Source organism: Callorhinus ursinus, unplaced genomic scaffold, assembly GCF_003265705.2.
Source record: "Callorhinus ursinus isolate GAN/ISIS: 27379988/994484 unplaced genomic scaffold, GSC_fseal_2.0 scaffold26, whole genome shotgun sequence".
In the NCBI taxonomy this organism is placed as follows: Eukaryota; Metazoa; Chordata; class Mammalia; order Carnivora; family Otariidae; genus Callorhinus; species Callorhinus ursinus.
Genome location: NW_027397088.1, coordinates 12,364,355 through 12,389,901, shown reverse-complemented (window position 1 = coordinate 12,389,901; position 25,547 = coordinate 12,364,355). Strand labels below are relative to the sequence as shown.

Genomic DNA, 25,547 nt, shown 5'->3' with positions numbered 1-25,547 from the left:
TTTGAAGTTTTGTGGGGATGGGGGGAGGGCTGGGAATACAGATATAAAATTTGTGGTTATAGACTGGAAAGTCGTGGTAGAAACCATGACAGTGGGCAGCATCACTTGGGTGAGTATGTAGGGAGATGGACAGAGGGCTGGAGCAGCTCCCTGGGAAACATGAACACATAAGGAACTGGCAGAGAAAGAGGAGCTCACAAAAAACGATTGGGAAGGACAGTCGGCGCTTGCTGGGAGGGTCTAGAGGACAGCTCTGCTCACAGGTGTCTTCCTAGGGCCAGCTTCCCTGACCTCAGACCACTCCCAGGCTCACACTGTTATCCTCCACAGAAGCTACCATAATTATAAATCAACACCTGATTGTATTATTCTTTAATGTCCATCTCCCTTACTAGAATAAAAACCCCATCAGGGCAGGGATTGGAGCTCTCTTATTCCCCAGGGAATCTGCAGAGCCTAGTAAGTATCTGGCAATTAGCAGGTGCTCAATCAATAAGTGTTTGTGAAATTAAAGATTGGTGTTCTAAACTTCCGGAAGTTAGAGAGTTTTAAAGACAGTTACTTTTAATAGTCAAGTTATCTGTTCCATTCAAAATATGAAATATGTTTATTTTATATTTTTAGTATTTCCCATGAAAAAAGTGTGTATTTCTGTCAAGTTTTTTATTAAGTTAGGGAACAATTCTCTTCTCCTCCTGGATATGACACGAGGCCTCCAGATCCTTGGAGAGTGGAGAAAGGGTGGCTAACAGCAGATTTATTACGTGTTAGTTAATAATATCATGTACCTGAGTGGTGGCACTGTCTTTATTCCCCAAAGGTTCACCTGGTCTCAGAGTAGGAAACAGATGGACAAAGTGCTTCATGGACATTTATCTGGTTGCTCAACCACAGATACAAATTATGATGTGAACATGGCCACAAGGTAGCGTTTCCTTCAGATAACATTTTTGTGGAAATTTTTATAAGAAAATATATTGAATTAAAAAATTACATATTTTCTATATACAAATCCTCATAGATAGATTAATATTATCATTGATTAAAATGCTAACAGTTGGATTCCAATATCAAACATTGAACAAGGTACAAATAAATTTAAATAACTGTATCTCTCTCTCTATTTTTTTGAAGGGGGGAGGGGCCAAGGGAAAGGGAGAGAAAGAATTTTAAGCAGGCTTCACACCCAGCAAAGAGCCTGATGTGGGGCTTGATCTCATGTGCCTGAGATCATGACCTGAACCAAAATCAAGAGTCAGACACTTCACCGACTGAGCCGCCTAGGTACCTGCCCCAACTATATCAATATTTATGAAAGGCTTCATCTATGGGCATTGAGATTAATGCAGAAAAAAAAAAAAATCCAAGTGTTAAAAGGCCAGCTTCCAGGTTGGATGTACATGTTCCAGAGATTTGGGTCTTTGTCTTCTTCTCTTTTCTCACTTTTGCTTCAAATCCTTACCCATCTGCAGACTTAGGCTTGAGATTTTTGTGTAAAAGGATAAAACCCCTAAATCTATAATGGCGTGTACCATGAAAACACTCCAGGAGACATAGCATAATAAGTTATATGTGCATCAAGTTTCAAAACAGATCTGATCCTTTCCTGAGGGCATTTTCCCATGGGCGAGAGACAGGAAAAAAGAGGTTTCAGCATGGGGTGGAGAAACATCGCAAAGGCAGTCCGAGGGTGTGCAGTGCAAACATTGCTGCTTTTGTTGTCAGGAACACTGGGTAGAGTGCAGACTGCACCTGTCTCTTGCTACTTTTTGAGCTTCCTTTTAGCAGCCCCATCTGAAAACGAGGTTCATCATAGTGACCTTCAGTATAGTGCTTCCTTCAAATTGGTGTTTAGAGTGTTAAATGAGCTAGTATGTGTAAAGCACTTGGAGCAAGGCCTGTCACATAATAAACACTGTCAAATATGAGCTGCTCTATTTGCACTTTTAACCTAGGCCATGAAATTGTGCACAGAGTTTTATGTCACCTTTGCCAGATCATCCTTTCCCTTGGGAACGCTTTCAATGAAGACCCTCTACTGCTGGCTCAGGTTTGTTCTCCCCATCCCTGGCCACCATATACCCTTGTTCTTAATGACTCTTAGGAGGTGAGTTTGGTTTTGTTTTGCCCTCCATGTGTGGCCTCTAGTTCTTTTTCCCAGTACTTGTTAGCCCTGATTAAATCATTGAACAGCACCAGCTCCAGACTTACATAAGAGCATTGGGAGCCTTTCCCTCAGGGATTTGCTCAGAACCCTCTGAGTCAGTTGCCCAGGGAAGCAAGCTGGTGATGTCACAAGGTATCACACTTCTAGTGCTCTCTCAGGTACCTTCTGCTGAGCTTGAGCAGGGCCCGGTTCTATAAACTCTGCCTAGCCTAAGCACATTCTCGTCCTCTCTAAGGCAATGCAGAGACCGCCACTCTCTCCCGGCAACGTCTAAACTCAGGTATGTGGGGCATGACTACACACCTCTTCCTATGCTTCTTTGGCCACAGATCTCTTGCTATGCGTCTTTCTTCTTAGGGCACAGAAACACCCTTGTAAATGATCTGGGGCAACCCTGGGTAACCTTTGGTATCTCTAAGGTATAGATACAAAACTAAAAAAAAAAAAGCCTTGGGGCTGCTCCCTGGAGGAGCAGTTTGTTACAGATTTTATAGGGCCCTAGAGACCTCAGGAGCAAGATTATAATATTCTTTCCCTTTCTACTGACCTCCCTCTGTGCCATAAACATGCCCATAATCTCTACCGTCTAGTCTATCAACCTGATCGTAATCTCTCAAGAGGTATTATTCCAACTTCCTTGTTCCGCCCAGATAAAAAGGAAAGAAGAGAATATGGCACTGACAGTAATGATTAGAGTTCATTGGTGTTTCACAATAAGTTCCGTTAACTCCCACTCCAGCCAAACAGTGCAAAGTGCAGATCTTGCCTTCCCCTCTGCTCCTCTTCAAAGCCTAAGCATTGAAACTTATGCAAGTCTGGGGATTACTTATTATTTAAATGAAAGCCTCTGAAAACCAGCAATAATCCTGTCTCCTAAGTTTATTGGGAAGGGAGCCTATGAGAGAAGCAAAATTCAGTCTTGCTGGAACTCCCAATCCCAGAGGGGTGTGTTTTACAGCTCTTGGGCATGCCTTATGACTCCGGCTGTGACCCGCAGAAGGACGCCAGAGGAAAGCTACCCAAGTCATTCACGACTCCCTGGTCAGAGCTAGCCATGACGAGGACTTGTACCTGCATATACCACTTCCTTGTTTTGAGCTGGTATATTTTTCTCAATTATTACATCTCACAAAAAGGAGGAAGAGACCAGCAGAAATCCAAAATCTTTCTCAATGGCGGACAGTGGAAGCATTTGACATTCCTAAATCTGGTAAGTCCATATGACCATACCAGGAAGCAAGCTATTTGTCTACAGTACCAGTGTGTTTACACATATGACCTTTGAGTTTTATTAAATACAAAATACCATTCTTTGTCTTCCTTCTTCATTGTCTGTGAGTTTTGGCTTTCTTTTTGACTTGACAGTTTGCTCTGAGAAACCCAGTTGAGAAGTTACCGGTTCCTATCTTTTGTGCTAATTGGTAAACACTCTTTTGAAAAGAATCGTATCTTGGAGTTCTTCTCAGATGAGCTCAAATGGAAAGACTAAATTAATGGTTTCACCGTAGGACTGACTACAAACACAAGCGGGATTTTGAACTTTGCTTGGGGAAATCTGTGAGGGAAGGCAGAGTGGCGTATGTTGTGTGGGAAGCACAATTTCCAATGGGGGAATGATGCCATTTTCCAGCACAGACTAACAGATTTATCTAAGAAAAGCAAACACATTTTGCCATGTTCAGATCCCACTTCAATTTTTTATAGGCTCAGGCTCCATCTTAAAGGATGAATCACTCAACCAAATGGCAAATACACATTTTCAACAATTTACCAACCAATCCTATGACTCAATCCCTTCTTGTCTCTGTAGCCCAGCTGACCACATTCTGATGAATGAAGTGTGAATGAATGGGAGAAAAATAGGTTTTTAAAAACTTTTTGGGGAGTATGTAAAAATATTAAAGTTAAAAGCTAAAAATAGTACAGCCTTTGGGGATGCTAATTAATGTTTGAGATTTTTTTAACTAAAATGTAGGGTGCCATAAAAGCCTCTGATTTCAGAAACTGGGCAAAATATTCCAATCCTTGGGAATCACAATCCTAAGCAGAGGTTATGCATGGTCGGGAAAAGTAACACTCTACAGTGCTAAGGAGAGGAAATTCAGATTCAAATCCAAGGGGCCTGGAGGTTCTGCTTCCTCCTCTTTGGCCACTTGCTGGCTTTTGATTTTGGCTTGAAAGATTCGAGCCCTGGCAGCTCTTGTGTACTTGAAATAATCAAGGTGACTCCTTCTTTCAATCATAGAATTTTATAAAACAAACACACAAATCAAAAACCACAAAGAAATCCTTTTTTGGAGCTAGGATAATACAGTGAAAACCTCAACTTTGAGTATCTATTGGCTTTATATTAAGAATAGTCAACTAAGGGTACCTGGGTGGCTCAGTCGTTAAGCGCCTGCCTTCAGCTTAGGTCATGATCCCAGTGTCCTGGGATCGAGACCCACATCAGGCTCCCTGCTCAGCGGGAAGCATGTTTCTCCCTTTTCCACTCCCCCTGCTTGTGTTCCCTCTTTCGCTATCTCTCTGTCAAATAAGTAAATAAAATCTTTTAAAAAAATAGTCAACTAAAAGACAGGGGGGTAGTCAGGATTGATGGTGGAATCTAAACCAAATTCCAGTATGGATGTCCCATCTCACAGTAAGCATGGCTGAGAACAGACTTCCCACCCACTACCACAAACCAGCTCCCTGACTTCTTCATTCTCAGTTCCATGCCCCAGAGCCCTCATATTTCCAAGAATGGAAAAAAAAACACTTATCTTGTCAAAGACACTATTCTTTCCTAGTAATAATCCCCTTTTCACTTCCCTGATGAATCAGCCACCAAATCCTATGTTTTTCCTTTCCTTAGGTTCATTCCTTTCTCCCCCAATCTTACTACCCCTCTAATTACAGGCTCTTAGTAATTTGTACCTGGGTGATGAGATTATCTCTTCATTGCCCTCTTACTAGCAATCCATCCATCAACCTCTCAGATTCCAGATTCATCTTCCCAAAGCACTGGTTTTGGTTTGGTTTTGTTATAAACATCATGAACCTGCTTGCTCAGGGTGGTTCTGCTACTCAAGAAATCACAGTGGCTCCCTCCTACTTTATGGAACCAATTGCAAACTCCTGACTTAAGAGCTCACCTGCCTACTCAGCCTTCAGGTCCCCCCGTCCCCAGAAAAGCTGGTCTCTTCTCCAGGAAGACCTGTGTCTTCTCCAGCGTTGGTCCCTAGGCTTCTTGCCATCACCACTCTGCCTGTATTCACACCATCTTTGGATCAAAGACCTACCTGCCTCTCCACCACTTTGCCGCTTTCATAGACCACCCAAAATCCCATGTTTTCCTTAGAACCTCTGCTGACCAACTCCAACCCACATTTGTTTTTCCTTTCCCTGAGTTTTTATGGCATCTCTCAGTCTCCGCTTATTTATGTATAGTATTATTTTCTTATTTCCATCCACATGTGAGTCTTTAACATTCTAATCAAACTGTAAATGGCTCTAAAACAGGAGTTTTGTCTCCTAACATTCCACATTGTATTTGCTACAGTGGCTGGCGCGGAGTGCCCCTAGAAGAAAAATTAAGCCACTTGGTATGTTGACTGCACTTGACCTTCAGCGTTTTCTGCCTTCCTGAGCAGTATTATCTCTTCTGACATCTTTCGTCTCTTGAAATGAGCAGAGACGGCCTTGCTTACCTGTGGCTGTTTCCCTGCTGGGCTCTGTTAGGTGTCATCTTGAAAGTATGACTTAACGCAAAGTTTTCTAATTGGTGAAGATGGGTTGACCGTGTTTCAGAGGATCAATTTAAAGATAGATTCCAAATATGTTACTCAAGGTGAGATCCTGGGCCTTAACATTTCGCGCTCTTGAGGCCTCATGGGCTGATTTAATAGTTGTGTTTCCTAATGATTAATTGGTTAACTAATGATTAATTAATGATTAGTGAATAGTTGTGTTTATCAAGGCACAGAAGTCTCATAACTGGCTATAATACTCTTAAATTTATTTTATGTAAGCTTGTTGAAGTCAGTACCCTTTCCTGCTCTCCAGGAAATTTACCCCTCTCCCTTTAAATAGCTCTAATTTTTACTTGACCGAATATCAGTCATGCCTCATTTCAAGAGAACAATCCACCTTAGTGCAGGTTAACATTCTGAGCATCCCCGTTTTCTTCTTGAAGCATCCTATAGCATTCAAAGAGAAGACACACATTTGGTGTGTGGTGGCAGGGGGTGGCATGGGAGAGGTGCCACTGAGAGTTGGTCACAGTGACCAGTTCCTGCCCAGTGCCCAAGGAGATAAAGAAAAGAGAGAGGAGATCTGAGTTTTTGCCTAATGAGGGAGTATACCCACCCCAGGGAAGAGGCAGCCAATTCTCTGTTGGGAGAGAGAGGCTGTGAGCTGCAGGGTTATAAGCATGAGCTCTACCGTCATGAGTTTCTGGGATGGCACCTCAGCTCTACCACCTCCACGGTCTATGATCCTGGGCTAGGTATTTCTTTGTGTTTTGCCTTTCCAAATCTGCCAAATAGAAATAAAAGGTCATCACAGAATGACCAGGAGGGATGCATGACTCAACACGCAGGAAGCTCTCAGAATGCTGTATACACTGGATGATGAGGAGCAAAGATAGGAGGGTGGTGATGAGCTTCTAGTTTCTCATCTTTGAGTAGAGGTCATGCAGAAGGCAAGGTGATTTAGTGGGACATGGGTCACCTCACAGCACCATGGTTGGTGGGTTATAGATCCAGGCAAGAGTTGCCCACCCGCCCCACTGCTCGGGTTCTCTCTCTGCAGGGTGCATTCTCCAGCTTCCCAGCCAGAGGATGGCCACTGTGGAGCCACCTTTAGCGGTACAGGTGCAGACTTCAGGCACTGGGGCCATCCTGGGAGTAGAGTTGGCAGGCTCCAGCAGAGAGCAGTGAGTCATGCTGAATGGGGATGCCCCTGAAGCTGGGTGTGGAGACATGGCAGTGCTGTGGACATCCTCAGGGTGCTCGTGTCAGCTCAGGCTTCCAGTGCCTGGGACTTCCACAGATGTGTCCCCTCCTCTCTATCCACTCCATTTCCATCCAGGGACTGCCCCTGACCTCAGGGAACTTATGCTGGGAGGTGGGGATGGAGGGGAATTTTAACTACAATTTAACTTGTTGGCTTTATACAGTGTGCTGGGTTTTCCTCTTTTTAAAAATAAAATTCCTCCTGAAACATTGTGCCACATAACTGGGATCTCCAGGGGAGATTCTGGGTGGCCCCCTCCCCCTTTAACCAACAGAGACACAACCTTTCCCACCATTTATCATGAAGTTGCCCAAGCCTCGTGCAGCTCTGGCCTCATTCCCCTCAAGCTGTCACCCTGACAACAGCAACTTCATCCATAGGTCCCCAGAGATCTCAAAGCAGGGCTGGGGGAAGAGAAATTCTTGAGGACCTTCCATTGGTCCAAACTCCAAAGCAGCTCACAAACAATGAAAAGACAGGGATCCATTTATCTTACAGGACCCACTTGGAGCCAACCTTTAATTTCCATCATCAGGCGAATACATTCATTTGTGGAACTCTTAAACTCAACTCTTAAGCTCAGGAATACACTTAACTGTCTAGTCCCAAAAATGCTTAAGGCCACCGTTTTCAGCTCTCAGCTGAAAGGATGACAACTGATGGCAGGAAAATGTCACCACCAGCACCCAAAATAAAATAGCTGTAACTTAATTGGGCAACCATGACATTCTGGTAGGTTCTTTACACACTGTAAAGAGGTCAGTGATTGAAGACCCAGCTTCTGGAGCCAGGTTGCCTGGCGGTGAATGCTAGCTCTGCTGTTCACTTGCTGTGTGATCTTGAGTGAGTTACCTAACATCCCTGAGCCTCAGTATCCTCATATGGGGTGGATTCCTTGGTGTGGCCCCCAGGTCCCCCCATGTCCCCAGCATCAAAGTATTCGTTCCCCAGCATCCGGGAGGAGTGTTGGCTGCTGAGGTCCTGTCCCAGAAATGCCCTTAGCAGAAGGGAGCTGCCTAGACAAGGCTCAGGGCCCTCCCTGGGGTTGCTGCATCCAATGACTGGTTGATTTGGGGTAGAAAGGCCAGGCTCCAGGACGACTCTGAAGCACCAGCTCAGCTCCACAGCTCCTTTGGGGCCCACCAGATTCCATGCAAGGGCATTGCCTTTCATCTTTTCCTGCTGCTCTTTCCTGTTCCCCCCGCCCCCTTCCCTCCCTCTCACAGCTGTTTCGAGAGCACTCCTCAATGAACACTTTGCAAGCAGATCTAAGAATCTGCTTCTGTTTCCCAAGGAACCTGACCTACATGATGTAAAATAGTAAACATACAGGAAGGGTTCCTCCTCCTGGAGAGGAGAACTCTCTTCTTCCTAACAAAATACATATGAGCACAGAGCCCGCCCTAGCCTGTACTATGTCTAACACATGTCTGAGTTTCTGGCACCTAACAGGCACTCTGTGAATGTTGGTTGCACGAATAAATGACCAGAACCTGGGTCTACCTGGTCAGAGGCATTTTCTAGGGAACCCCACCCCACCTGTAAGGGAGCCTACCCACAGCCTACCCATCCTGCTGTTACTCTGAAGCCAGTGGTCAGCCGCTATGCAACCCTGGCTGAACATTCTTAGAATTCTTCTTCCAACCTGTCCTTCAGTGTTCTCTTGGTTTCTTCTCTTTTTTCCCCCCTCCTCTTCATGCCAGCCTATATTCTTCACATCATTTCTTCTGTGTTTTTTATCTCAGTTTTTTACTTAAGCTAAATGCACATGAATGATGCTTGAAACAGTCTATTACATATATAGTGCAGATCTCTTTTAGCAAAGGCTTCCTCTACCTGCCCCCAAACTACCCTCACTGCCACAGTTATAGAAAATACTCACCACAATTAGTCTCCATTTGCTCTTTTATTCTGGAATAGTCTCCCACTGCAAGTCTTGCGTCATTTCAAAGACAAGACCTAAGAAAGTCCCAGCCTGTTCAAGTCAGGCACAGAGCTGGGCTGGGCGTTGGATGACTTGACTCATCCAATAAGATTTGTAATGTCTTGTTCAGGAAACTTGTGGAATCTCCCTCTCTGGAATTATTTTTTAAATAGAAGAAATTCTCATTTCCTGAGATAGTTGAAGAAGGTTCTGGCTTAAAGGCAAAGAAATTAACTTGATGACTTAGAAAGGCGAAGTTTCCATCATTTCAAGATTTTTGTGAATCTTGTGAAGACACGTGAATGTAAAAACAAAATTTCCTTTAGCTATGGTTTCTTAAATTGCACTACTTATAAAAAACGTAATTCAGCCTTCCCAGGTGGTAAATTTTTTAGCGAGCAGCAAAAACGGAAGCCGGCTAACAAACTTAGACCAGCAACATTTCAGAAAAAGGCACAAGGAACAAACAGACTTAGAAAAGAATTGGTAGAAGAGATAAATCACAGAGCTGTAGCTTGAAATAAACCCTGATCGAGATACCACCAGCTCTGCTTTCTTGGGTAGCCCACATAGTGGAGAAATGGAAATGACAGTCATTTTGTTGTGATATTCTTCAAAGGAGGCTGGTTGTTGCCATCTTGTTTCATCGCTACTGTGTTGGTCTGCTCAGACTGCCACAACAAAGTACCACAGCCCGGGTGACTTAAACAACAGAAGTTAATTTTCTCACAGTTCCAGAGGCTGAAAGTCCAAGATCAAGACGTCTGCAGGGTAGGTTTCCCCTGAAGCCCCATCCTCGGCCTGCAGATGGCCACTTTCTTCTCCCCGTGTCTTCACGTGGTCCTGCCTCATGGTGCATGTGGTCTGCATCCTAGTCTCCTCTTCTTAGAAAGACACCCATCATGCTGGATCAGGACCCACGCTGACTGACCTTGTTTTCGTGCATTTACTTCTTTAAAGACCCTATTGCCATATACAACCACTGAAGGTTATAACTTCGACATAAGAATTTTGAGGGAACACAGTTCAGTCCCTGATAGCTACCATTTTCTCCCTTGACTGTTCTTTCTGTGCTTGTTTTACAAACACTTCATTGTATTGTCATTAGGGGATGAGCAGACCCTTGTCGCATTGGGTGAGTTGATACCAACCTGTCCTCAAAGCCCTCCAAGAAACCTCCCCATTGAAGGAGATCATGGCACCTTCTTCTCTTTGCCCTCCAGCTCTGATGCGTGGCTCCTCTCTGCCCTAGTTCTGGCTTATTTATTTCTCTTGGCAACACCCTAGTGCCTCCCTCCTGAGTTCCTTTGTGAGGGCTCCACAAATATTCCTTGTTGATACAGATGATGGCATGTCAATGCAGATTGAGATCAGTGGGGACAAGGCTGCTCCACGTACACAATAGGCATATACATGTGAGCGGGGGTGGGGGTGGGGGTGGGGGTGTGTGTAGGGAGAGATGGAGAGGTGATTGGCAAGTTTGCAGTGTGGAGAAAAGTTTTATTGATGAAGGAGAAGCCAGGGAGGCTCTGAGTCATGTGTTCTTTCCTCCCAATCCAATTTCCACAGTTTTGGGAAGAGCCAGAGAAAGTTAGGACGTGCTTGACTCATGGTGACTCTAGGAAGCTCTTGCTAAGGAAAGTGGTCACACGGACTTCACATGTTGGGTGGAGGTAACCTCTCCCCAAAGACAGAAAACCTGGCAGACGCTCAGTGCTCAGTACATGATTAATTGCTCTGTTGATAGAGGAGCGCGGGTCTCCTCGCCAGGGCCCGGGCCCCATGCCCGCCTTCCTAACTAAAACAGCTGCCTCCTGTGGCCTGAACCACTGGAAGTGAAACCAGGGATGAGGTGAGAGCTGCTCTGGGGGAGTGGAAAGAGTGGAGGAGGAGGTGACTTCCTCTAACATCCATGTGCAAAAGACTGCTCCAAATTCTATCGCCCGAGGGCTGAATGTCAAAAGTAGATGATGAGTATTGGGGTGGCCACCTCTTTGTGACATGTAAAACTGTTGCCCACCCCTCTCTGGAACCACCCTTCTGGCTCAAAACTTCCTCCTCCCTTCAGGGACCATGGGACTCTTGTACCTTCTCAGTTTTCTACCATCTGATCATTCTTTGCTACTTTGCTGTCCCCTTGCCCCTCATGCCCTGTGGATGAGGGCGTTGCCCCTGCAATTCACTTTCCACTTCTCTCTCTCTCTTTCTCCAAGCTCATCCCACCAGGAGGGTTTAGTCCCCGGATCGTCACTGTCCCACTTCTCTTGGGAAGGCCAGATCCAAATGTCCAAACAGAAGTTCCTCTACGCAACTGGTTCTCAACCTTTAGCGGTCCCAGTTAGAATCACTTGGGAGAATTTTTAGAAATCCTGAAGTCCAGGCCACACCTCTTAGGAAATTAGAATCTCTGGGGGGATAGGTTGAAAATCAGGCATCAGTACTTTTCACAGTCATTTTTAATTCTCCCACCAGGAGAGAGTTGCCTTTCTTCCAATCTCCCACAGTGTTTTACCTAAACTGTTCTTAGAATCCTGACTTTTGGGTGTCTGCATGGCTCAGTTGATTGGGCGTCTGCCTTTGGCTCAGGTCATGGTCCTGGGGTCCTGGCATCAAGCCCTGTGTCGAGCTCTCTGCTCAGCGGGGAGTCTGCTTCTCCCTCTCCCTCTGCTGCTCCCCCTGCTTATACTCTCTCTTTGTCAAATAAATGATTAAAAAAAAAAAAAAAGAAACCTTTTTTTTTTTTTTTAAGTCTGATTCAAGAACCAGACTCTGGGTTTTGAATCCCCATTTACCCACCATGAGACTTAAGGGAAGTTTGTTTATGTCTCTATGGCTCAGTTTCCTTACATGTAAAATGGGTTGGGAGAGAGCATAATAATAAGACTTACCTCATAAGGTGGTTATGAGAAATTAAAAAACCTAGATCAGAGCCTGGCACATAACAAGAAATCAATGAAAGTCTGTTATTATGGCTTTGAGTAGTCAATAGGAATTTTTTATATCTAATCCAGTGAGCATTTCCAGAAATTTAGCATATGTAAGGGTCACCTGGGGAGTTTGTTAACAAGTTGCTGGACCCCACTCCCAGAGATTCTGATTCCACAGTCTGGGGTGGGGCTGAGGTCCTGCATTTCTCACAAGCTTTTGGGTGACACCAGTGCTGCTGGTCTGAGGACCCAGCTGGGTATATGTCTGGCCCAATTCACCTCTGGATCCTCCCTCACCCACCCCTTCAAGCTAAAGAACGGGAGGAGGCCAGCTCTGCTAGAACTTCTTTTTCCTAGAATTCAGACCTTAGAGGCCATTCCCCAACAGCCAACCTGACCCAACCTGAGAGCAATGCCCTAGGTTCCAGACCTTGCCTGACTCGTACTCTCAGAGCAGAGTCCTGATTGCCCCTTTTGTACCCAGAGCTTTCACGGAATAGCATGGGATCTAGTGCAAGTACAATCAAAACCAACCATAACTCTGTATGGTGACCCATGAAGTCTTCAATCCAAAGCCACAGATTTGTGCAAAACAGTAAGAATGGGCAAAGTTTGCCCTTAGCTGGTCTTACTTCACTGAAAAGAGCCCTACTTCTCTTTGACCTCGCCTCCAGGACCTCATGGTACTTAGTGATGCACCAGAGCCCCTGGCCTGCTCTATCCCTGTGGATTTAAATCACTCCTTTAGCCAGATTTTCTTTGTAAGGCCTTCAGGCACCCCCTATCAATCAGAGAAGGACATCGGCTTCTCTCTCAGATAAGCAAGACTCCATTTTGTGAATCTCCCTCAGGAGAGCAGGGAGCTCCTTTGTGGCACTCTTGACCCTGATTCCAGCTTCTTTAATGAGATTGCAGCACTGGGCATTTAACATTTTTTTTTTCTTCCTGGGAAGAAGCCAGAGTATGTCCACCATTGTGTCTGGCTCTTTGCCCTTGTGCTGTTTATTTGGTTTTGCCTACCTCCGTGCAGCTAAGGTATCTCTCATTACATTCTCCTTTTAAGCTGACTCTTTATTTTGTTTCCATTTTAGCTCAAGTCCATTACACTAAATACTGTACACATTATTATCCCCTAAACGACTTTACTCAATCAGTTTTAGCGAGCAAGGTCAGGGCCCACTGAGCTGGAAGACCAGCCCTTGAATTGGCTCTCAACCAACACAGCCAACAGCCCCCTCCTTCTCAAATCAACATTGCTCCCAGAGGGATGGAGCTTTACGTCAGTGAAGAATGTATTAATTAAAGCAAATGAAAATGCCCTCATTTGTTGTAATGAATTTAGCTCTTGCAGGCCATTTTCTACGGGGTCGCCTGCATGGAAGATGTGCTAAAAAGAATTAAGGGGGAAAAAGACATTAAGTTCATGACCGCCTTCAGAGACCTGCTTTTTACCACGCTAGCTTTCCCGATTTCCACAGTAAGTCACAGAGATGTGTTAGTGATATAATACACATGTCCATTTGGATGAACACCACCTCTCCTGGGCAGCAAGGCTGTTCAGGTGCCCGTTATTGTGAACCAGAGCAAGTGCATTTGCATGAATGTCTTGTCTGAGGACTGTGCTGTGCTGCCCAGTGTCATCAGGAAAGAAGGCTCATTACTGACCAGAATTATCACTGCCTTCTTGTCTTTGTAAAAGTTTGATTCAAGATCCTTGTGGATGTCTAATGGGGAAGTTTGAAGGATCTTTCTTAATCAAACTACAACTAAGATAGCTTTGGCTCCACCAGAGTCCTGGGAATGCAGGGTGCTGGGGAGACAGATGACTCATTTTCCCTTTTATACATCTTGTTTCACTTGCTATAATGAGCATATGTTACTTCTGCAAGTGGAAACCATAGAAAAAGGGGTGGGGAGAGGGTATGAGAACTTCAGAGTTGGCTCGTGGAAAAGACAATTGGGGAGAGAGCAAGACAGTCTGTCCAAAATAATCTAGTGTGGGGTGCACAGTGAGTACCTCATTCATTTTGCTGAATGAATGGACACTGGAAAGGGGCCCGACATATGCCAGCAACAGTGAGCGTATTTGCTGATACTGCCCACGTTTCGATGACACTGCTTCTGTTTTCATTCATTGGTTAGAATGGAAACAAACTGAGATCAAGCCTGCTGGCTGCCCAGCAGGGCCTATGCTTAGAAATGACTGCCTCCCTCCGCCTGTCGTTGTCCTGCATCCTACAGTATTGAGACTCCAGACTTAAAACCAAAATGAAACTGCCCAAACACTGACGAGTTCTCAGATAACAGAGCAAGTCCTGGCATTCCAGTTTTACTTCGCAGGATACCTCGTCCTTCACTCCCATACATCTAAAGACCAGGTTTTTAGTAGCAGTGGAGTTTATTCTTTTTTTTTTTTTTTTAAGTCTTAGAAATGGAGTCTTTGGGATTTAAGAAGATAGGAAGATTGGAAAATTAATGGTTATTTTTTTTCCCCCATCTCTGCATTGACTTTGTAACACAGAGGACAGACACTTTGATAGGACAGCCAAGGGGCATGAGAGGATGAGCATCGTTCCAAAGCTCCGAGCAAGGGGGAGATGCAACTCTCATTAACTAGCTTGTGAATTATCCTGGGCGCTTGTCACTTCTGCCCTCTCCCAGTGTCCCTGTGTCTCCTTGCTGTGCCTACTCAGAGGGTGGGCAAGGGAAGTGTAAGACTCAAACCACCCCATGTGGCTGATCTCAGTATTCCCAGTGAAAGTTTAGACTAGAGAGGTCATCGGTTAAAATAAAATGACTTAATGGTCTGTGAATCCTGTTTACCTATACCCTCCCTGATCGCCATGAGGATGAATAATTGATCCCCAATTCTCTGGAATCCCCAGAGAGTGGACATAGCAATTCAACAAAGTCAGGAAGTTTGTCTTCATTTTACATTTCTATAACCTGTCTATAGAATATCTTTAAAACTGGTCTCTATTTTTATTTCTCCATGTTTCCTTGGTTAACTTAGAAAGTTCTGATGGAAAACAGACTTAATGATGCTATTTTTGTATTTTATTTTCCAGTTTGTGTTTTTGTCATTCTGGATCCTCTTTCTCTATGATCGAGAGCTCGTTTACCCTAAGGCCCTAGATGGTATCTTTCCAGTATGGTTGAATCACGCAATGGTGAGTAAAGGGCAAATTCAGTGACTATGGAAAGGCATCAGGCTCTGTACCAAGAACTCCAAAGTGCCTTATTTATGTTTCCGAACGTCTCAGTCCCCATCATCCTATTCACTCCTTTTCCATCCCATCACTGTTTATTTAAAGAGCACTGTGAGGGGGCACCTGAGTGACTCAGCGAGTTGAGCATCCGACTCCTGATTTCCACTCAGGTCGTGATCGTAAGCGTTGTGAGATGGAGCCCTGTGTTGGGCTCCATGCTCAGCAGGGAGTCTGCTTGAGAGTCTCCCTCTTCCTCTACCTCTGTCCCTCCCACCGCTCATGCACACTGGCTCGTGTTCTCTCTAAATAAATAAATAGAGAGCACAGTGAGGATACAAAATGAGCAAAAACAGCTACTGTAATTGGAGTCACTGCAAGCAGAGGGGATGTCCAGGCAACACTGTTTGCAAGTTGCCTCTGAAGTCATTGAAAAGACACCCAACCATAAGGACAGGCAACTTCTTGGCAGCCGCAGTCCTGAAAGAGAAGTGACTTCAGTGAATAACATGTAATGAAATTCTGATCTAGGAAAGAAGTCAAGCCACCTTTACGAAAAATCCACCCAACACCCAAAGAACATCTCCCAGCTCATCAGCAGCTCTTTATCTAACACTTGATTAGGACCATTCGTGGCAAATGCACTTATTCTTTACTTGTCTCTTTGGAGTTATCCCCATCTGGTTTTTTACTCATGCATTTATTTTTGAGGGTCTGAATAGTAAATAGAACCTATTCTGAGAGATTCAGGTCACTGGTATCTGAATGCCAGGAACAGTGAGCTGGACAAGCCGCGCTCATACATGGTTGGCTCCGTCTTGGATGAAAGAGGAGGTCTGAGTTATTGGCACTGCACATATGCAGGACATATTCAGAGTCCTAGCTCAGCTTCTCAATATTTACAAATGCATTTCCACATTAGTGAGGAGTTAGGAAGGAGGTCTCAGATTCTGCAAAGTAAATGACATTAAAAAAAAACAAACAAACAGGGGACACCTCAAGGGAGAATATTAAGGTTCTTCAAGTTCACAGACTTTCTTCCACTCCTAACCCTTCCAGTTGTCTTAAAACTCACATGATTACCACTTTGGAAAAGCAACTCCGTTAACTCTGCCCCTTCATGTGCCCTGCCCCCAGAAAAATGTACTTTTCACTTTAAATATGTACTCAGTGAGATAGTGATTATTAATTGACAAAGATAACACAATTTCTGATCTAATTCAGAGTTCAGGACCAAAAACTATATATTAAATAAGTCCCACCTCTCAGGAATCCCTCCCACCACTTTCTTTTTGTCAAACCACCCCTCACCTTCCCAAATTCCCATTAACATTAATCTGAGACACACATGTAGGAAATATTCCTGCTTTTTAATGGCACTGTATACTGTGCTAAGCCTGTTCTTCAAACATGAGCTCATTTCATTCACACAACTTTCCTTAGATGACAACCATATCCTGATTTTTATAAATTAGAAAAAAATAAAAGTTTCAGAGAGGTTAAGCAATTTGACTAGGGGCTACCAAGCTCATAAATGGGGCAGCTGGATTTAAAACTAACTCACTCTTCCTTGCTTTTTGTTACAGTAAGTGCAAAATTTGTGATTCGATCTGGTTTCATAATTCACCAGGCAATCAAAAAGGATGTCACTCTGCTTGATTAACATAGCAGACTGAGAATTCTCACTTAAAAAAAAGAAATCCAGAATCCCCATCTGTATGGTAATAAGCCAAAACTTGACTTAAGAAAATGGAGTGATTTTGGACAAGTGACTGAGCTAGATGTTACTAAAATGAAAAGGCAGGGTGTAGGAAGTGTCTTTAATTTGGAGCCAAACACATATATCGACACCTTTTTCATGGCTTTGTGAGCTTATGTAGAAGTCTTCTTATAACCATTACAAGCTTGCTACCTCTTTGGGGTTCCATTTTCCACATAGACGTGAAGTTGGATTTCTTCCAAACGCTTGTAATGGCAATGCCTGGCATTTGTGACCTTGCTAGACAGCCATATGGACTTTTGGTAATTTTGGAAGCAGATAATTGGATAATGTACAACATATCTGTAAACTAATTAAGGCAGATATTGTACAACAGGGGTCTTAAGATTATTTTGTGCCTTTACAGTGGGAGTTTCTGTTGACCCGGTTCCTTGTCCTATGGTCAATCAATTAGGCTTAACCTTAGAGAGCTTTAGAGAGAAAGGGCCAGAGTCCACAGAGGAGTGATGTTGGTGACAAAGAGAGGAGAGGGGGAAGGAACCTGCCTTGGGTCAGACACAGACTCTTCTGTTTTCTGTTCATTTAATGGGAGAAACTCCCAACAGAGCCATTATGGAAAAATGTTGGCATCAGCAAAACCAGCATTGGGTATCCCTAATGTGGTCACCTCCAAACTTCCATGCTTCCTTTTGTTCTGCTCCAAACCCAAGATCTTCAAGACTGCATCTCACGCCTCTTTCTCAGATCATGTTCCTTAGTCTGGACTTTTTTTTTTCTTACTATTGAATCCCCCTGATCAGTTGCCTCGAGGAATGCTCTCTGCTAATTTCTCAGATACCCCAGTATGAAAGAATATGGAAATAACTATTACTGGGTCAGTTTGTCAACTCTATGTGCTAACAGTGTCCTTCCATGACAATCCAAAGGAGTGAGTACCTGGAAACCACCATTGTGACAGTCAGAGTGATGGTGGGGGGTCAGCCTGGACACTTCATACTAGTTGCCTCCATACGTGGCTGGCCCTGATCTAAAGGGCATCACCCCCCCTTTCTCTTCCACAGTATAAGGATTATTGCTGTACATAACCAGTTGCATGCTTTCCTGAAAGATGCTTTCATTCCACAACAGTACTTATGTTTGCTATTCTAGCCTTAGCTTTGGAATATTTTTCGCATTGCCATTTGTGATGCTGCCCTGGGTTTAATGAGTAGTATTTGTCAAATTAAGAAATAACACTCTCCCTTTTGCCACAGTGTGGTTCTAAACCCTTAATGATTCATCAGGTCTTTGGAATCCTCCCAGCCCGATCCTTCTAGCTCATTGGAGACTCCTTATTGAAGTAAGGCGATTCAAAGTTGACCGTCATCTCTAATGGACATTTTTCTACTGGTGCTTTTCATTCAAACCAAATAGTAACATCAGTGAGATATTTGCATTCACCATTGACAGGCTGCCGCTGGCTGGTGCCCTAAGAACTCCCATTAGAGCCAGGCTGCCTTATTTAAAGTAGATCAACCTGCCTCTTTCATTGCTAAGCATTCTCAAGTCTTCATGAAAGAAGGAGAAGAACAGCAAAGTTTTCTTCCAGGGTTTGCCAGGAAAACATTAACTCCCCAGGTCTTATCTAAATGACTACTAAAGATAGAATGAGAGCGCAGGGACTTAAATAGCAGGAAGAGGACTCAGTACCTGAGGAAAACATCAGATCATAACCTGGAGGGAGCTAGGGAACTTATTTCTCTGGAAACCAACCTAAATTGTTCAGGTAGCCATTGGGGAGAGTGAAATAGATCAGAGAACCCCCTCAGAGCCCCTCTACATTTTAAAATAGTACAGTTATTGAGAACGTGTGTGCAAGCACTTTATAAAGTATTAAGGATGGTGTAGATATGTTACCATCATATAAAATTCTCAATGCATGGTCACAGAATTATAGAACTGATAAAGCTTTCATTGATATTAAAGGAAGTTTCAAAATAACCTGCTCTTAAGAGACAGGCCTTACTTCGGCTCTTTACATTGGAGCAAGTGCCAGATACAGCATCTTACTTATTTCATGCTTTGTCATTTATTCATTTGAAAAAATGATTAAGTACCAACTGTGTGTGTAGCACCATGGTCAATATTTGACAAAGTTTTTGATTTCTAGCACCCTTAAATCTGGTTGAGCCTAGTATATACACACAAAGGTGAAATAATAAAATAATAGTTAATACTAATAGAAGACATTGCCATATGAGGTGTCACGCCGTAGTATGTAATTATTGCCAAATGAAAGACATGGACAGGAAGAGGGCTTCTATGTCCCCTGTGTCCTGGCCTGGTTTTGACCAACAGGTGTGTCATGACTGAACAACCTGGAAGGCCTTTGGGCTCTCTCTGGGGGTGTGCTGGGGAGTCATAATGTCAAGACAGGGCAACTCTATACCTTTCAGTTTCTTACTCACTCAGAGCATGCAAGATGTTGTCTCTCCCTAAATTCAGACCCAATCTCAGATCTTTCTCTCCCACTCATAAGCCTACTGTGACATAGTTGGGCTGCTAAGTAGAGGTAGGTGAACTCTGATGAGTAAAGAAGGTCATCTGTGGGCACATCCATACCAAAGGGCCACCCTTTGTCATCACAAGTTACCACCCCATCCCCCATGCCTTCCTGATTCCTCACCCCACCATTTCTCTGAGCAGAGGAGACCCACAGTCTAGGTATCTATGTGTAGCTCAGTGTTTTTCAGTCTCTGGGAATAGATCTTTTTGTGAATCAGGACATCTATGAGTCTATAGATTCCATTTATGGGACTCAGGTTAAGATCTCCTGAGTAACTAAGCATATACTTGAAAAGAGGACTCCCAGATGATTTTAATGCTCAGTTCAAATCTAAAAGACAAAATAAAGAATTATTCATTTTTAAAAAGCCATTATGATATACATAGAGCTGTTTTCATCTCTATGGGGAGATAAGAGAATAAGAGAAATCTCTATGGAGTGATAAGAGAAATGATCAACTCTCCTTGGGGGCAACCTGAACAATTTAGGTTGGTTTCCAAACCTCAAGAAGCTTAAACTATAGATATTTTATATCTAATCTTTTATATATATATGTAATGATAGATAAATATATAGATAGATATGTATATCATACACATATATATATTTCCACTCAGTCTTTTAACTTATTAAAAGCAGAGGCTGTGTTATGCAGCATCTTTGAGAGAACATTTGTGGCAGTAAAAAAATACAAACACAATCCCCCCCCCTTCCGGTTATTATTCCCCAGAAAGCCCACATCTGAAAAAAAAGACGGACCTGGTCAAGGTTCCCGCGGGAGACTCCACCACCCATCCACCTCTGTTTCCCCAGGACATAAGATACCAGCCAAAGTACGTCCTGCTGATAGAGTGCCCCAGCCCATGTCACTCACAGGGTGGTAAGGGAGATCCATCTGAGGATACTTGAAGCACAGTTCAAAATTAGCAGAAACCATGCAGCTCTCATACAGTGAGATAGTTGGAAATATACTCTCCTCAAAAAATACCTTTGTAAACCATACCTTGATTGACACCATTTTTATCAAATGTTATCTCACTATAGGAAGCCTACATTATATTGTATCTCTATATTTTTATATAATATATAACCAGCTAATACATTTAATAATAAGCAAGGCATTTAACTTTAACATGAGGCAGTGCTAACAAGCATTTATTTATAGAGTGCCTTCTATGTACCAGGCCCTCTTCTAAGCACTAAGGATGCAAAAACAAACCACAGAAATCTGTCCTTGTGGAGAATATACACATCCTAGTGGGGAAGACAAGCAAATGAATAAAGAATAAATGATGTCAGGTACTTTAATGAAAGTACTAAAAATAAAAATAAAGCAGAGTGAGGGGACAGAGCATGGCATGTGTGTGTGTGTGTGTGTGTGTGTGTGTTCTAATAGGTCAATAGGGTAATCAGAGTGGCCAGGAGATGTCTCTATGGTAAGCGGATGTTTTCACAGAAATTTGGGTAAAGTGAGGGAGGCACCCACAGGAAATTTTGCTCTGCTTGGACATGTTTGAGATGCCTATCAGACAACAAAACTGAGATGCAGAATAGGCATGTTGTACATATGAGCAAGAAGGAGATTTCCACACTGGTGCCATAACCTTGGTTGTCTTCATCATAATGATTCTTTTTCAAGTTAAATAAGATCACCTAAAGAGTAAGTAAGGTAGGAGAAGATACCCCAGTACGAAGACTTAGAACCTTCCATTTCCTGTGCCTAGGAAGGGAAGCAGGAGCATTTTACAAAGGAAGTTGAGAAGGAGGTGCTCATGAGTTAGGAGGAAACCCAGTGCCCTTTGGCCTCCCAGAAATCAAGTATACAAAAGTTTCAAGAAAGAGGAAGTATTGCATGTGAAAACTTCTAGAGGTCAAGTATGATGACATTGTAAGATGACTTGAATTAGAATTTTCCATTGGCTTCAGCAATATTGAACTCTCCAATGACTTGCTCAAGAGCAGTTTGATGGCGTGGTGGTTAAGGGGTGGTAGAGCCTTCGTCATGCTGTATGTGTTAATTTCCTATTGCCGCTTAACAAAGTAATATGCCTAATGGCTTAAAAGAACACATGTTTATTATCATGTAGTTCTGGAGGCCAGAAGGTCAGAATGGGTCTTCGGGGTTATTTATGGGTTGTCCTCTTGTTCTAAACCATTTCTAGCTACCCCTTTATTCATTCTATTCAATTCCTAATCTAAGGAGTTTAGGCTCTCCCAGGGCATTCACCTGGGAAACACTGAGAAGTTGAATAAATGCTTCAGGCTCAGCAGTGAAATCCGAAGCTAAACCAGGATTAGGGAGCAGAGTTAACTGAGGAAGGACAATAAAGCCATCTTGCCCCTCAGGAAGTCTTAAGGTAAATAGAGGAGATTGTGATAATGAACTGCCAAAGGATTACCAGTCCATTCACAGTTTTATGTAATTAGAACCAAGCGATCACGGTGCCTGCTTGCTTCATCTCTTGAGAGCAGGAAACACAATAGTCAAAGTTTATCTTTTATTTTTTTATTTTTTAAAATCCTGATTCAGAGAACTTCCAATGTGTGCTGAAGAGTGGTTTGCTTTCACAATTCCATTATCCCGTAGTTCTCTAACAACAGGTTGCTTTCTAAATAGAAGAATACCCCTTAGAAAATATATCCCAATTTCAAAATTAAGGTCAAAGTTTTTTTTTTTAATGATTAAAACAATATATATATCTTCTAAGAAGTTACTAGGCATTTAAATAATTAAAATCATTCCGTGCCCTTGAGGGTATGCTGGTGGGTCTCTCCTCCTGTGTGATGTAATTCATCTTTACTTCCATGGCAACCATGTGCAAGACAACCAATGAGAAGAATGACTTTTGGTTGGAGAATAACTAGATGGAGAAACTCATAACAGAGGATCCTAAACCCCTCCAAAATACCAAGAGAAAGAAAAAAAACCTAAGTGGGTAGGAAAGAGCTAACATCCCATGATCTCAGCATAGAAGTGAAAATGCTCTCCCAGGTAGGAGAGCCTTCTCTGTCAGATTCCAAGGAACATCCCCTGCCTGATGAGAGAGTCAGCACAGAAAAGCCACACCATGCTTCTGGCTGTTTTGGAAGCCTACTGGCAGCCACTCCAGCCGCTCCACAGCTGTGGAGCCCCATCCTCACCTGGAAGAGGGGGCTGCCCAAGGGCTTTCCACCAGCCCCCACCCCCTTTCCTGGTCTCTGCAACTTCTCTGCTGCAGAGCAGTCCCTTGTGCCTAACTGGAAGTTCGAGTTTGTCTAATTCATCTTTACTTCCATGGCAACCATCTCTTTCACCTCCAGGTCCTTGCATTACTGGGCAGTGGAATATTTCTCCAGGGCATTTTCTAGTCTCCTGGATGGTGACCCCACTTACCCTGAAGCCACACATCCAACATCCCATGGATTCCTAGCTCTCAGACACTTTCTGTCTTGAGTTTTGCATTCTTGGCCCTGCCCTGCAACCCCCTCATAATCTCATGGGCACAGCCGTGTATATAGGTGCTTGCTTTGTCAACTAATTCCTAAATCTGCTCGACTCCGCCACCCTACCGGTAGCCTTACTTATTTACCAGCTGTATCCTTTTTCACCTTCATATGCTCACGAGATTCATCCGTTTTCTCTAACCTTTCACCCAGAAGCAAAGCTAAGGAGGAGTGAGCACATGGGGACAAGAAAGAGCTCTTTCTCCGGGAGCTCATGCACGCTGAGCTGAGTGAGACTAGGTGGCCGTCCGTCTGTGGGACTGGGAGTAAAAGCTTTGCTCTAAGTGGGAATCCTGCTTTTATGCTCAGTGATTCTACATGAGCTTGGAGGGTATCTTTGCAGACTTCCTGTTTTGTTTTTTAGATTAAATCCTTGTTGCCCTTCTCCCTGTGCTTTTGAGGGAGGGATGAATGAAGGAGTCTAAAGAGAAACAAAACGTTTTTGCTGAGTGTCTTGTTCATGTCTGCTGTGCGCTGTGTGTATGGGGGCAGATGACGTAGGATACAGACAGAACCCCGCCTTCGCCGAATGTATAGTCTATGAAGGGGCAGATATTAAACAATCTCCCAAATTAAAGTATAAGGACAAACTTTAAGTATCCTAGGAGAAAGACGAGCAGGAGTGCCTAATATGGACTTGTGTATCAGAAAAAGGCCTCTCTGAGGATGAGTTGTGTTAGCAGGTAGGGAGCAGGGCAAAAAGGAGTTCAGGCAGAGGTCAGCTCACGTGTGAAACCCTCGGGGTGGGAAGAAACTCGGGGCCCTGAAGGAAGGGAGAGCAAGGGAGACATGCCAGCTAGGCGGGAGAGTGGCTGGTAGGGTTGTGGGAGCTTGCAGTCCCGTGGAGGCCAGGCTGGGGATTGTGCATCCTGTTTTTCTTGCCACAGGAAGACTTTGCAGGGTTGTTCCTGGGGTGTGACATGACGTGCTTTGTATCAGGAGAGGCCCACTCTGGCTGTCATCTACAGAACATTGTGCAGGTGGCAAGACCAGTTAGAACACCATTGAAGGCATCGGGTGGGAGTCCTGGTATTTGGGCCAGGGAGGCAGGTGTGGAGATGGGCAGAAATGGAGGGACTGCAGGAGTGTTTTGGAGGTAGAATTTACAAACTTGCCGATGGATTAAAAGGTAAGGCAAAGGAAAAAATCCAAGATCCTCCCCTGATATTTAGCATAAGAAACTGGGTGAATTTGCATAGATGGGGAAGACTTTTGGGGGGAGGAGGATCCCAGGGTGAGAGAGAGAGAATCTCAAGCAGACTCACTGTTGAGCACAGAGCCTGACCAGGGGCTCGATCCCACAACCCTGAGATCAGGGCCTGAGCCAAAATCAAGAGTCGGACGCTTCACCAACTGAGCCATCCAGGTGCTCCTGGCCAGAGCCTACTTTTAGGGAGACAACTTGGTGTGGTTGTGATAATATGTCATGTGCCCAGCACTGTGTGAAGCACAAGAGTTTAGCAAATGTGGGCTTTCTTTCCTTTTTCTGTTGCTGTGGGCTCTTTGTATTCTGCTTAGCACCCAGCAGACCCAATGGCCCTTCTAAACTTGAACGGTGGGCCTATCTATAATCGGGTACCCACATACGTGCAGTTCTAGAGCCTGCCATCAAGCAACCTTGGTGGTTTCATTTTCAGTACCGACCAGGAAAGTCTTAAAATTACTAGATGTGCCACATGGATCATTTATTACTCAATTGCCCTATACCGTGGTGTCGCAACACTGATCCTCACACTGGGAGACTCTCCAAGTCCCCGAAAGGTCTCTGGTCCTACAATTACCAGCCATCGCATATCTTCATGGGCCCTTCTATGAGTACATCAGGATTAAAAATAAGACATTCTTGGGCGCCTGGGTGGCTCAGTTGGTTAAGCGACTGCCTTCGGCTCAGGTCGTGATCCTGGAGTCCTGGGATCGAGTCCCGCGTCGGGCTCCCTGCTCGGCAGGGAGTCTGCTTCTCCCTCTGACCCTCTGACCCTCTTCCCTCTCGTGCTCTCTATCTCATTCTCTCTCAAATAAATAAATAAAATATAAAAAAAAATAAGACATTCTTGAGGGATAGCATTTTTTAAAAATTGCTTTTGGTCATTATTGTGGTTGTTGTAATTTCTTTCTAAATAAAAACCAAGGGGCAGCTGAGAGACGTGACTCTAGGCCTGAGTAAATGGTTTGATTGGCACGGATGCCAGTCTGAGGCTGAGTTCACAGTTGCATGGATATTCTACTCTTACCTTTGGTTTTCTGAATCTGGCCCTGCATGGTATACTGATGTGGTGCCATTGGGCCAATAAAGTTACAAGGTCACAAATGTGGATATCAAGGGGCTGGGAGGGTAAGGAGGCTGAGGGAGGCAAGCACACAGAAGAAACCTCACAGAGATTCTAGACTTCACTAGATTTCACTTTAATTTTCTCATCTTTGAAAACAGAGCAGTTCTTGAAGCAGAGGAACAGTGAGAAGAGAGAAAAATCTCCTCAGTGCTATAGAAACAGTAGGGAGGCATCTTATATGGTCCAAAGCGGGTAGCTGTCATAAAAAAAAAAAGAAAAAAAAAAAAAAAAAAAAAAAGAAAGAAAGAAA

The 25,547-nt window shown here is 43.9% G+C and overlaps 1 protein-coding gene across 4 annotated transcripts in view; it reads left to right on the top strand.

The window, feature by feature from the left end:
- The first annotated feature begins 2,191 nt into the window (after positions 1-2,191).
- ADTRP (androgen dependent TFPI regulating protein) overlaps positions 2,192-25,547 on the top strand; it is a 60,692-nt gene continuing 37,336 nt past the window's right edge. The window contains exons 1-4 of one of the 4 annotated variants that reach the window (XM_073877577.1): positions 2,192-2,447; positions 3,126-3,377; positions 13,356-13,490; positions 15,082-15,183. In XM_073877577.1, the coding sequence (XP_073733678.1) occupies positions 3,135-3,377; positions 13,356-13,490; positions 15,082-15,183 (480 nt within the window). In that variant the 5' untranslated portion in view covers positions 2,192-2,447; positions 3,126-3,134. Of the gene's footprint in view, positions 2,448-2,709; positions 3,378-13,355; positions 13,491-15,081; positions 15,184-25,547 lie in introns of those variants that run through there. The other 3 variants (XM_073877578.1, XR_012373821.1, XM_073877579.1) reach the window with 3 other exon arrangements.